The sequence below is a fragment of the Lactuca serriola genome, chromosome 8, assembly GCF_051521515.1.
Source record: "Lactuca serriola cultivar US96UC23 chromosome 8, Lser_US96UC23_V15, whole genome shotgun sequence".
Lineage (NCBI taxonomy): Eukaryota > Viridiplantae > Streptophyta > Magnoliopsida > Asterales > Asteraceae > Lactuca > Lactuca serriola.
The window spans coordinates 98,541,136-98,554,899 of NC_136415.1; the positions used below are offsets into that span (position 1 = coordinate 98,541,136).

At 31.6% G+C, this 13,764-nt stretch overlaps 1 protein-coding gene and 2 long non-coding RNA genes across 3 annotated transcripts; all 3 read left to right on the top strand.

Moving 5' to 3' along the window:
• Positions 1 to 790: 790 nt before the first annotated feature.
• LOC145070866 (uncharacterized) lies at positions 791 to 1,258 on the top strand. Its single transcript, XR_013690117.1, has 3 exons — positions 791 to 849; positions 990 to 1,040; positions 1,123 to 1,258. It is a non-coding gene; the product is annotated as an uncharacterized LOC145070866 (long non-coding RNA).
• A 116-nt stretch (positions 1,259 to 1,374) lies between these two features.
• LOC145066234 (uncharacterized) lies at positions 1,375 to 1,864 on the top strand. The gene is made up of 3 exons (XR_013688669.1): positions 1,375 to 1,437; positions 1,513 to 1,611; positions 1,819 to 1,864. It is a non-coding gene; the product is annotated as an uncharacterized LOC145066234 (long non-coding RNA).
• A 198-nt stretch (positions 1,865 to 2,062) lies between these two features.
• Positions 2,063 to 4,120, top strand: LOC145067211 (bZIP transcription factor 29-like). The gene is made up of 5 exons (XM_079014404.1): positions 2,063 to 2,517; positions 2,628 to 2,703; positions 3,438 to 3,575; positions 3,920 to 3,994; positions 4,049 to 4,120. The coding sequence occupies exons 1-5, from the start codon at positions 2,063 to 2,065 to the stop codon at positions 4,118 to 4,120; spliced, it is 816 nt and encodes a 271-aa protein (XP_078870530.1).
• Positions 4,121 to 13,764: the final 9,644 nt, after the last annotated feature.

The window sequence follows — 13,764 nt, forward strand, 5'->3', positions numbered from 1 at the left end:
ATCCTCCTCTTTTGTTTCCTTCTTGCCCTAATTACGATCCTTTCTTCCCCCTCCATAGATTTGACTGCCGCCTTGCCTAGTTATCAACACTCCTTCCTTCGTTCCTCACTTGCCTTCTTCGCCTGACAATATCTCAAGAAGTACAACTCCGAAAGCGTACAAGTCGGACTTATGTGTCGGAACTCCGGTAGACTGAAATTCAGGCAACATGTAGCCTCGTGTGCCCTAAAATTTCACGAATCTTGAATTTGGCTTACTTGAATCTCGTTCCAAGCTGCTATCGGTTTTGCCACAGAGTTCCGCCGTTCCAAAAGCGCATATTTTCGCGTTGAGTGACTATGATTGGGTTACAATTATGCTTGAGCCGACGATTGGGTTACAATTATGCTTGAAAGTGTGAAGAACTTACATGCTCCATCTAATCATGTCATACTTCATGTTTGTATCACAAATATTGAAGGTCTATCCATTTCTTCTGACATATGGGTTTCAAAATTTGGGGTTTTTATGGGATTTGAAGTTATGGAGATGCAAGGTGCCCTCAAGGTGCTCGATGAAATGCCAGACTGTGTAAGTATATATTTTTTCATATTTGATTAGAAAAAGCGATAACAAAAATGCTTCCTCATCAACTCATCTTATGGGTTGTGCTTCTTTGTTTAAAACACGATTACAAATTGGGGAATCCTCCTCCTATCGCATCCTTCTCTAATTTCTTTCTTCTAATTTCTTTGTTTAATGATTTTTTCTAATTTCATATTGATTTCATCTCTTGTTTCTCTATTCACAGATCTTCCAATCATCAAGGATGTATTGGAGATTGCTAATGTATTAAACAGCAAATGGAAGGTAAGTAATACCTCAAAAAACATATTTGATACCTGATCTTCATTCCATACTCACCATATATATTCGAATGTTATAATTTTTTTAATCTCCCGTTACTATTTATTTGAAATTTATTGCTTCTGTTATTCGTTTTGTAACAGAGGCAAGTGGAATTAATGTACATAATCACCTATGACATTCTTTTCGGACAGGTATCTTCACTTTCTAGGATGCCATATCATATAATATTTTCTTTAAATTAATCATATACATAATTTTAACATTTCTTCATAGGATTCATCTCTAACAGGAGATCCAGAAAAGTACCTTATTTTGAGGAAAAGTCAACTACAGTCAGCTCTTGCAAAGATCTTATTAAAGAAGGGAGCAAAACGTATAGAAGATTTAATGTCCCAATATAAGATTCCCGGTTTGTTCTACCAATAACATTCCTCTTTATTATTTATAATTTACACAACCATATTTATTAAACGAGATCTATGATTTATCATTTATGTAGCAGATGTTAAAAAACCTCGCTAAGTTCGTGTCAATACTCTGAAATTGGATGTTGAAACTGCTGTGTCTGAATTAAGCAAAGATAATATGGTAACATTAATATACATTATGGTATTTAATTTATCTTTTTTATTTTTCTGATTTTAGTTATAATAATCTTTATAGGTCGAGAAGGATGACATGATTCCCGATTTATTAGTGCTTCCACCAGCTACTGATTTGCACAATCATCCTTTGGTCACAAACGGAAGTGTATTTATGCAAGTAAGATTTAGTAATTTTTTTCATTTTGGTTTATTTTATTTCAGCCATAATTACTTTAATATATATATATATATATATATATATATATATATATATATATATATATATATATTTTTTAGGGTAAGGCAAGTTCCATGGTGGCAGTTGCCCTTGGGCCTAAACCAGGGTGGGAAACATTGTAACTAGAGTTTATGCATGGGTATGCAGGAATGATGATGGGCATGAGATGGGTTCGATCACCGAACCATTTACGTGGGTCCCACATGTTAAATCCAAGATCATCCTGTTCAATTGGGCATAGCATGACAGGGTTTGGCAAACACCAGTTGGTATAGACTCTGAAAAACAGGAAACTAGCATACTAGGTATTGCATTGGGATAAAGCTGGCATACCTGAGCAACTAAAAGAGCCTCCGAAGGGGAAGTTGTTGACGATTTGTTTTCTACTTATATGAATCTTGAAAATCTTGACACATTAAACTCTTCTGGAACTGACGATAAACAAGGAACTGAGAATCGTGAAGATTTAGATAGTCGAGCTAGTGGAACAAAAACAAATGGAGGTGATAGCAGTGATAATGAAGCTACAAGTAGTGTTAATGATAAAGGGATTAAACGGAGTGCAGGTGGAGACATTGTTCCAACAACAAGGCATTATAGAAGTGTGTCAATGGATAGTTTTATGGGGAGGATGAACTTTGCTGATGAATCACCTAAGCTTCCTCCTTCTCCTGGAGGGCATATTGGTCAATTATGCCCAAATAATTCAATCGACTCAAATTCAAATACAAATACGTTTAGTTTGGAGTTTGGAAATGGTGAGTTTACAGGGGCTGAGCTCAAGAAAATCATGGCTAATGAGAAACTTGCAGAGATTGCTTTATCTGATCCCAAACGAGCCAAAAGGTATGTAGCTTTTTTCAAATTCATTAATATTTACATTATAATTGGAGAAATCTGAATATTTATTTTGATATTTGAATAAACAAATATATTTTTTATGTGATATGTTTTAGGATTTTGGCAAATCGACAATCTGCTGCAAGATCAAAAGAGAGGAAAATGCGTTACATTACAGAATTGGAGCACAAGGTTCAAACTTTACAGACTGAAGCAACCTAATCAACAAACAAAAATCTCACTACCATCCTTAAGTATTAGATCATTATACAATACATGACTAAAAATTACACTTTTCATGAAATCGACTCAATGTACATCACCATGCTCAGAACCACTGAATTCTTGGGTAAAACCACATCATCAAGGTATGTGTTTTACATCTAATTTCACCTATGATATTTCAATTTTTTTAGTTATAAATGATCAAATTTAAAGATTTCTCTGTTCGGATCTTCTAATTTCTCATTTCTACTGGTAATCTCTTATCCCTTCTTTCATTTTGTGTTGTTCAGATCTTCTAATTTCTCACATTCTAGCCCTATTTAATATCGTTAGTGTTATCCAATTTCAGCTTCAGTTGGTCTGATCTATTTGTTTTGTGTTTAATTAATGGATGTGGTTTACTTAGTTAATTGAATTTTAGTTAAATCGCAATGGAAGGATTATGTCTCACAGTTGTAGATTGAGATAAGAATTTTTAAGAAAAAAAAATCAAAACAAAGCCTTAAATCGTTAAATTAAGGCTTAAATAAATTTGAGAAAAAGTGGATTTATGTTCGATAAATGTCACATAGAGTTCAAATATGTTCATTAACACAGATCTATTTCATCCGATTGACTATTTGTTTATTGCTACACAAACCTGATTATCAAATTCATTTACATATATGATTATAAAAAAATTCATATGATTTTTCCTTCAGCTTCATGGAGTAGAAGCTATGTGTGCTGAGCTTATGCAATTACATGCTGGTATTAAGGAGTTGACTTCTACTCGCCAAAAAATTACTAGTCAAGTTCAGGGTATGACTCAAGATCTTGTTGGAGCTACTGTTGACCGGGTCTGGAACGAAATCGCAGCGCCGTGACGCCGAATCCGAACCAGCCCTCGCGTATTTGGCTTCCAAGTGGATTAAGGGTAAAATGGTAACTGTCATTCCTTGAAGAGATGGAATGAAAAAATAAGGGTCTCATATGGTATGGAATGACATTCCTTCGTTAATGGTTTTTTCCTTTCCAGTTTATCAACCAAGCAACATTTTTTACTTCTAACTTTATCAAAATGTTATTTTAAATCATAGCCTTTATTAAAGTGTTGGTTGACTTTTTATTGATATCTCTACTTCTAACTTTATCTTTAGCCTTTAATATAGTAGTGGCATGATTTAATATGTGTTTTATATAGAAGCGGGATAATTTGGGAGAAAGGGTTATGTCTTTAGCTTTTGATGTTATATCTCGACTTCTAGAAATAGCCCCAGTGAGTTTTCATTCTATTCCTTCTTATAAATGAATTATAATCATCTGGAAACAGGGATGGAGACTTGTTTCACCACTTTTCATCTTTGCTGTAGTCTGCAATTTTTCCAACAATAGTAATGAATGAAAAGGTTTGATAGTTATTGCTTTATATTTTTGTTTGTTATTATTAAAAGTATTATGATGGTTGTTTATTGAAAATGCATTTGCATCAAAATCCTAACTGCAAGTAAGTAATGTTTACATTGAAATAATTTCTTCTTTAGGAGTAGGATATTATGGAGTGGGAGGAAGATTCTGATGAGTACATAAGAAAAAATCTCCCTTATGAACTGGTATGCACTTGTTCAAATTGTTTATTGGTTATACGAATTCAACCAACAGTAACTAATTGTGAGCCTGTGAAGTATTCTGATGGTCAACAACATGTAAATGAAGAAGAGGTTGTTGGTGAGGCATTTGAAGATTCTGTTTTGCAAAAACTTCAAAAGGTTTGACTAATTGACTTTCACTTCAATGTATCTTTAATTCTTGATTTTCCTTTTTGACAGAATAACTTATTCCTTTTTTTGCAGGGTACTGAGAGACAAAAATGAGTTTTTGCAGAATATCTAGAATTAAAATTTCAATATTGCTACTAGAATATGAGTACATTGATTATGTTATGACAGAAAGATTGGTGACAAAATATCTAGAATTTAAATTCCAACATAACACATGAAAGGAGAACAAGAAGGATGTTTCTATAGAAGAACTGTTGTCGATTTCAATAAGTAAGAATATCGTGAATATGGGTAGCTACTTTTTTATTTTTATTTTTTAAATTTTGTTACAGATTAATGAATGGGAAATGGATTGTGGATGACAATTTAGAATATAGTGGCCATACAAGGGTAACCATTTTGAAATGTTATAAGTTTTTTTTTTAATATTTATATTATTGTTATTATTACTTTTAAATATTTGCTTTAATGTTTGAATTAACTTTTTTCTTTCTTTGTTTTCATTTTTGGTTGAATTGTTTATATTCTGCAGCATATGGGTGATTTTAATTATCCAAGATTAGCTTACTTTGTTGCTGCAACATCTGGTTCAAACAAAGTACAATGCCAAAAAGTGCTTGAAGAGCTAGATGTAAGTCACATTTAATGTTCCATAAAGGTTTTCTGCTTCTTTTTGCCCAAAAAAGTTTCTCAAATACTTGGTTCTCATTTTTTCATTATATTCAATCTAGGTTTACAAACAATTGAGACTTAGTCTTGAGTTATTAAAGAAAGAAATGGAGATACAAAGGATTCTGATTACCCCTTCCTATACAATGTTTTTTTTTGTTTCTATGTATTTTGTGCATCAGGTAAAGTTGATGGAAGAAAGGAATATGAAGCCACTTGAATATAAAGGCAAGATGCAACTTTACTTAGTTGGAATTTGATGTACATAGTAGATTAGATGCAAATTTATATATTGTAAGAAATAGAATTGTATGACATTAAATTTATGCAATGGATTCTATTTTTTGTATATGATATTTTATTTTCTATTATGAAACATTAAATACAAATTTAATTTGAAAATTAGTAAATCTATAAAGAATATTTTTTTTAAAACATTTGTAATTATGATACGCAAAAATGTGTGTCATCTTCATTTATGACATGGCCTTTCTTGACAGAGGCTTTCTTGATACGCATTGCGTGTCATTAACACGCGCGTCGTAAGGTTACGACACGCGAATGCGTATCGTCTTCCTTTATGACAGGGCCTTCCTTGATACGCATTGCGTGTCGTAACCGCGCGTCGTAAATGCGCGTCATAAATGCGCGTCGTCTATAGACGACGCGCAAAAGCGCGTCGTCTCTCTTTATGACAGGGCCTTCCTTGACACGCATTTGCGCGTCGTCTGAGCGTTTTACGACGCGCAATGAGCGTCGTAAAAGGCCTTTTTTCTACTAGTGAGGGTGTGATTTGAACTTTTTCAAAACTATGCTAGGGTTTTAGAATTTAACATTCCTAATTAAACTTTTAATCAACTTTTAAATTCCAAAACTTGAGGGCAAGCTCTGAAACATTTCAACACATTAGGGTTTAGAATTTAAATATGCATCAAAATTAAACTATTTAATCAAAATTTAAATTCCAAAACTTGAGGGCAAGTTTTGAAACCTTTTTCAAAACATTAGGGTTTCAACTATTTAAATTTCAAAACAACAAAACTTTTGGGGTTCAAATTTAAACTATAAAACCTAAAGGGCCAAATATGAAACTTTTCATAACACCAAGGATCAAATAACAAATAATTTCAAATTAACATTTAATCATATAATTATCCATATTTGATGATTTCTTGCAAAGTAATTTATCAATTTACTTAAAATAATTAATCAATTATCTTATAAGGAAACAATTATCTTATTAATTGACAAATATCTTCAATTAGATTAAAAATATAGTCAAATATATCATATAATTGGATTAATATTAATCTAACATGATAAGGTAATTATCCCAAAGCAAAAACAGCAAGAAATCCTGAGATAAGCACTATCTGACGCACCGACTCGCCGAGTCACCCTCTGGAACTCGCTGAGTAGGGCTGACTCGCCGAGTCCAAGAGTGACTCGCCGAGTCAGGTCGAACAGTGAGGCCAAAACACGATTTTCAGTTACATCAAGCATCAATACAATAGAAACCAATCATGGCTCTGATACCACTGATGGGTTTTGGTCATAAGACATCCTATGTGCTCATACAAACCCTAAAGCTTGGATCTAGGTTTCTCTATTGTACATACTTTGAATCCAAGACTATAAACCCTAATTCTAGCATATGGAAATCAGAATTCACATGTAAATAGGTTTAAGAACATACCTTGATTGTTATATAGCAATAACAATCCAATTCCTCCTTGAATTGACCTTGGAAAGCTAAGAGTCACAAGTGTCACTCCTCTAATGGCTTACAAACACCATAAGCAAGTGGAGAAGGTATAAGGAGAGAGGAGGGAGGTAGGAATTCGTCCTTAGGACCTCTTGGGAAGGGTTAGACGAATTCCTAAGCCCTAGAGGGTTTATATAGGTGTAAAGATAGATTTTCAATCATTATCCTTATCTAGTTGCTTATCCACCAAGCAACCCATAAGATAATCCTTGAATCCTTATCATAGACGAATTCTAAGTGGTTATCACTTCAAATTCGTCCACCATATATATAAGATAATCCTTACCTTATTTTTTAACTATCACATAATTACAATTCAGCCCCTCTAGTTTAATTAATTACACTTGATCACAAAATTAATTCTTAATTAATTATTGACCAATATTAATTAAACAAATATGATTTCTCCTTTAATATATTATTCTTATAACATATTAATAAATCATAATAACCTCTCTCTCTTTATTTATTTCTCCAATCAAGTTGTTTTGGTGAAGGCAACCCAAAAGGACCATGCACCATCGGGTCAAGTACATACCAAAATAGTTATGGACTTAGACACTAATCCAACAAGTACATGTCATAGTACATTGCTATAACAACCACTCAACGGGTTAGCGTGCCACTTAGGACCAGTTATGCTCATCTCCAATAAATTAAAGGAAAAAAACAACATATATGAAAATAATATACCTCCTATCACAACCAATGACCAAATGTATTATTGTGCTCTTGCTCTAGATGTGCTTTTCATTTAGTCGGGTGTTTTTGTGGCAAAAATAATCCATGTGTCGACTATACATATGTAAATGTTATTATGAAAAGAACACAATAGTATGCAATAACAAAAAAATTACATACATGTAAAAAAACTTACTTTATATACGGGAGTACTTCAAGTGTATTTTGCAATACAAAGAAATGTGCTTTGTTGAAGAGCGGTGGAGAAACTTCTACCTGTTTAGCAGCTAATAGAGGAGTGTCATCCGTAGTAGAACTACTATCTTCACCTTTTTGAATTCCACTACTTGTGTTATGATTGTCAGGTGGAAGACCAACAATATCCATGTTTTTTATGAATTCATTGAAAAACTCAATTATCTCTTCTATAACATTCTCTTCCGCAATGCAGCCTTCTGGTCTATTTTAGTTCGTATGTGCCCCTTAATAACCTTCATACACCTTTCTAACGGGTACATATATATAAAGAATATTGGACCACATAATTTTACTTCCCTAGTAAAGTGAATCGTTAAGTGAATGATCACATAAAAAAATGATGGTAGAAATTGTTTCTCAAGAAGGCATAAGGTCACACATAACTCTTCTTGCAACTTATCGAGTTCATTCACTTTGATTTCTTTGCTACATATTGTTTTGAAAAAGAAACAAAATCTGGTAATAGCAGCTCTGGTGGGTGGATGCATAATAGATCGAATTGATATGGGAAAAAATTGTTGCACGAGCATGTGATAGTCATGTAACTTCGTTCCGGTCAGCTTCCTATCCTTCACACTCGCCAAACTAGAAAAATTAGAACAATACCCTTGTTGAACCCTTAAGTAGTATAAAGTTTCTAAGAACTTGTCTTTTTCCTCTTTTCTCAATGTGTAACCTACTAGGGGGAAGTGTGGTGTTGTTCCCATCTTTCTTAGGACGCATGCAACTCTGGTTTTAACCTATAATGCACCAAATCAAATCGAGCTTTATAACCATCTTTCGTCTTCTCTAGTACGTTTAGCATTGTTCCGACTAGACTCTCTCCCACATTTTTTGTAATGTGCATAAAACCTAAACAATGTGGAATCAAATTGTGTTGCCAGTACCTCAGCCCTCTATACCATATATCAAATTTCTTCTAGTATTTGGTATCTTGTTGGCTAACATCTGAAGTACCCACTTGCTTTGATTTTCTCTTATTTGTTATTTTCCACCTCTTCCGGTATAAGCTTTTAGGAATTCTGATTCCTTGCCCATAGATACGTTTCCCTATTTATTAATTATAAATTTGACCTTGTTATATATTTCCTCCCTAATCATAGGTATTAGAGATGGTGACAACTCTTGTTCTCCATTGAACGCCCTTTTTTTTGTCTTCTGAACGGGTGGTCATATGGTAGATATCATCTCTGACCGGCATAACTTTGCTTATTTGATTCATGTAGTCTAATACAGTGTGTTTGTTCATCACACACAACACATCCTTTGAACCTATTGTAAGGACAACCACATAATGTACCAAGAGCAAGGTAATCATTAATTGTCCATAACACAACTGGACGTAGATTAAACTTTTCTTATACATATGCATCAAATGTTTTAACTCCATTATCAAATAATATATATAAATCATCAACCAAAGGTGCAAGGAACACATCAATAATGTTCCCCGGTGTTCCCGATATCAATAACAAAATCATGATAAACATTATCTTCATACACAACCATGGTGAAAGGTTGTAAATGATAGTTAAAATAGGCCATACACTTTGATTCCTATTTCCTCTATTCACAACATCCCCATCAGCCGAAATACCTAGACGCAAATTTCTTGGTTCGCTAGCAACTTCAAGAAATTTCTCATTTATGGCACCCATGTTGCTGACTCTGTTGGGTGACATAAAACACTAATATCCACCTTTCTGTCGGTTGCATGCCATGTTAAATCTTTTGCAGTAGTCTTTGAATGAAATAGTCATTTCATTCGTGGAGTTATTGGAAAGTACCATAGGACTTTTGCTATAATATTCTCGTAAATTTTATTTTTTTCTTCATCCACCTTCCATCTTGATTTACCACAAGTGGGACATATTGTCGTGTCTTCGTCTTCGTTCCTATAAAGTATACAGTTGTTGACACATACGTGTATCTTTGTATACCCTGAACCCATTGCTTTGAATTCTTTCTTGGCCTCATATATACTACTGTACATTTCGTTTTCTTCTGCTAACATATTTTTCTTATCAAAACCAATAATTTTGTAAAGTACTTATTTGATAATCCATACTTACTCTTTGAGTTGAGTAGTTATATGATTGCAGATAACTTTGTAAAGTTAGGAAACCCTTTATATAGGGGCTTCTCAGCACCATCTATCAGTTCTCTAAACTTGTCAGGGTCCCCAATGAAATTATTGTCTGTAGCTTCAACCATCTTCATTGTTTCTGCAACATCTATTGGCATTTCTCTTGTGAAGTTTGTGGATTCAACAAAGTATGATGTGTCCATTTGAAAATCCTCCTCATAAACATAATTACTTGGTAGTTCCTCTTTTTCTCCATGTTTAGTCCAGTTCATGTAGGTTTGATCAATTTCATTACTGAATAGGTTAGCATCTACCACACCGACCAAATGAGATATGTGGTTTACACAGTTTATACATGGACATAGAATTTTTATCTTTATTTTGGTATCTAAAGGATCGATATTCCTTGAAATCTTGTAATTGTGTACTGCATATTTCAAAAATTCTGCAACACCGTTTATATAAATCTACGTGGTTCTATATAATCTCATCCAAGACTTATCCATTTTGATGCTACAATAATCATACATGGATTCAATAAGTAAGATCAGCTGTTCATTGATGTTTTTTATCACACAGTTGGTGTACCTAAAGGAAAATAACACATTATAATAAATAAATCTAATACGTGGAAACCAAATCAACATTATTTATAGATTATAGCATCTATGCATAGTAATTCAATTCATTATCAAACCAAATAGCAACAATTCTTATATTGAGGGTTGTTTTTATGTCTCTGGAGAACTTATACAAATGTGATGTATGTGTACCTGTATCAATATCTGGTAGAAGCTATTCTATATTAGCAAGGAATTTGTAGTGACCAGAGAATGCTTCAATGAAAATTCATATTGAATGAATGTTCATATTCAGTCAATGGGTATGGATCATCAATCAAAGATATATAAAAAAAAGGAAATGATGTATTGATAAAGGAAATTATGTAATGATAAAGGAAAGTACTTAATGATAGTATCTAGTGTGTGATGGAGTTAATAAACATGTAATTTATACAAAAATGTTGTAAGTGGGGTTCAAACCCATGATCTTCCAGAATATATATGCGGTAAATCCATCTACATTGACCAACTAGGCTGCGTTTTATTACATAATATATTTGGTTATGATAAAAGAAAACTATAACTACTTATTAAGACTAAAAACAAATAACTTAAAGCTCTTGTACTTCAGTTGGTATTATATGATATACTTGCATTTTCAATCTAATATGATGCAAAAGTAGAAACAATGAGCTAAAATACATATACATTTAATCAAAGTCATCTACAGTAACAACAAATTTTTGAAATAGAAACAAATGAAAAAATACCGTTGCTTCCAATCACTCTCAAATATCTTTCTTTAAACTATTTACTTAATCTACTAGCTTGAAAAATAAAAAGACAATTATACCCCTACTTGCCCTCTATCTTAAATTGTTTAATTAAACTCTTTGTTTGAAAATAAAAAACAAAAAAGACAAAAATATCCTAGCTTGCCCTCTATCTTAAACTGTTTATTGAATCTTGATTTTAGCTTTCTATTGACAATTAACATAAAAATTAACAAGGTAAAGGGTTAAATTCAAAGTACAATCACATATTAAAACATTTCACTTTACCATAGCAACCCTATTATAGACACCCCTGCACATTGTTGTTATAATACATTACTGGTGAAATAATATCACTAACATAAAGTATTGCTTTTAACCACTAATTTTTTGGGCTTAACATATAAACAAGTTGATTTTGACTATTGTTTAAAATAATACCATAACAAGAAGAAAGAACCAAAAATTGGTAAACTACAAAGTACAACGCCATAATAAAATTTTAACAATTTGTGAATTAAAGACAAAGTATATTGTTGTTATATTATCTTAATCAAAAAAGAGTTTCAAAATAACTACAATAATGGATGTTGTGTTACTTCCATAATTTCACAGCATATATATATATATATATATATATATATATATATATATATATATATATATATATATATATATATATATATATATATATATATATAAACAAGGATTAAGCTAACTTAACTAAAACATATTAAACTTGCCTACATTAAAACATTTGCCATGCAATCACATTCTCTTTAGCCATGTCCATGACATCTTCAATCTTTTCTTTGGGAATTCTCATGCTAAGCATATACTTGATGTATGCGATTCCATCATCAACGGTTTCCCTTGGGTCTTCTGTAACCAACAGATGGATAAGCTTTTCTATACTCTTTGATGGTGAGTTCATCAAGTAGTGGGGGAAATTCATTGGCACATTTTTAGTCTTGTGCTCTACATATAGGTGTTCAATTTCATGATATTTGTGTGTCCTAGCCATCGTTTTGAAATTTCCAAACACATTCTCGTCTAGAATAGGGGTCGTGGTCAGCTCTCGATGCTCCTCAGTGGGCATATAATAAAAATTAATTTAAAATTACCACAAAATTACATGTGGCAAAATGAATGAGAATGTGACATGTGGCAAAAAATCTTTATTTATTATAGTAGATTTTAAATTTTAAATTTGAATTTTATATTATTATTTTCATTAATTCACAAATAAAAAATGACTAATACATATTAAAAATTAATTTTACATATTTATTTGAATCAACGATTATAATTTCACATAACTAATAAAAATATCTTTTAAATTAATAATTTATTTAAAATAACTAATTAATAATTTTGAGTTTTTACTATAAAAGTTTAATTAATTTTATAATCATGGTTCTCACGGGTTAAAAACTAGTGTGTGTATATATATATATGTATATATATATATATATATATATATATATATATATATATATATATATATATATCCCTATTCTAATAAAAGAATAAGTTTAATCTCCTATTGACAAGTGTCATACAATTAGGAGTCCTCATTAATATTATATATCACCTATCATGCCAGTTGTCAATCTATTAATTATCAATTTCAAATTTCAAATTTCAAATTTCCACTCTAATTACATTAAATTAATAATTGATTCCTCATTTTAAATTTCAAAATTTTAATTTTCTCACTTTAATTATATTAAATTAATAAAATTAGATTGAAAAATAAAATAAAATTAATATAGATTAAAGGTGATATAACTTCACATATTTATTTAAATCATTGATTATAATTCCCTTTATATAACTAAAAAAATATTTCTTAAGTAATAATTTTTTAAAATAATTGATTAATAAATTTGATTTTTTAATCTAAAAATTTAATTAATTTTTTAACCGTGGTTCTCACGGGTTATAAACTAGTGTGTGTGTGTGTATATATATATATATATATATATATATATATATATATGTATGTATGTATGTATGTATGTATGGGGTTTATTGAAAAATAGAATTACAAATTTATTAAGAAATTTAAGATTTAATTACATAATACTTCATTCTACATATTTGTAATTTTTTTTATTGAAAATTAAAAATTAATGGGCGTATATGGTTAATTACTCGTGAATGTAGTTAAGGTAGTGGTTAGTGGTACGGGTGAATTGGGTGTGGATGTATGAGTTATTTGTATGGGTTAGAGCACGATATGTTAGTTGTATAGGTTAGAGCAAGGTAGGTTAGTGGTATGGGTGAATATGGTGTGAGATGTATGAGTTAGCTATATGGGTTAGAGCAGGGTAGGATAGTGGTATGGGTGAATTGGGTGTGGATGTATGAGTTACCTATAAACACTGGTATTGGAAAGTATGTGGATCACATGTGAAGTAATTGAGGTAATGCTAGGGGTTTGGGACCATAATGGCCGTATACAGGGTGT

Bases quoted from the DNA above. Each gene is read 5' to 3' on its own strand.
- LOC145067211 (XM_079014404.1), top strand. From the start codon at position 2,063: ATGAATCTTGAAAATCTTGACACATTAAACTCTTCTGGAACTGACGAT. The intron at 2,704-3,437 runs GTTCAAACTTTA...TTTTTCCTTCAG, and splicing joins TTACAGAATTGGAGCACAAG to CTTCATGGAGTAGAAGCTAT. The intron at 3,995-4,048 runs GTGAGTTTTCAT...ATCTGGAAACAG, and splicing joins GACTTCTAGAAATAGCCCCA to GGATGGAGACTTGTTTCACC.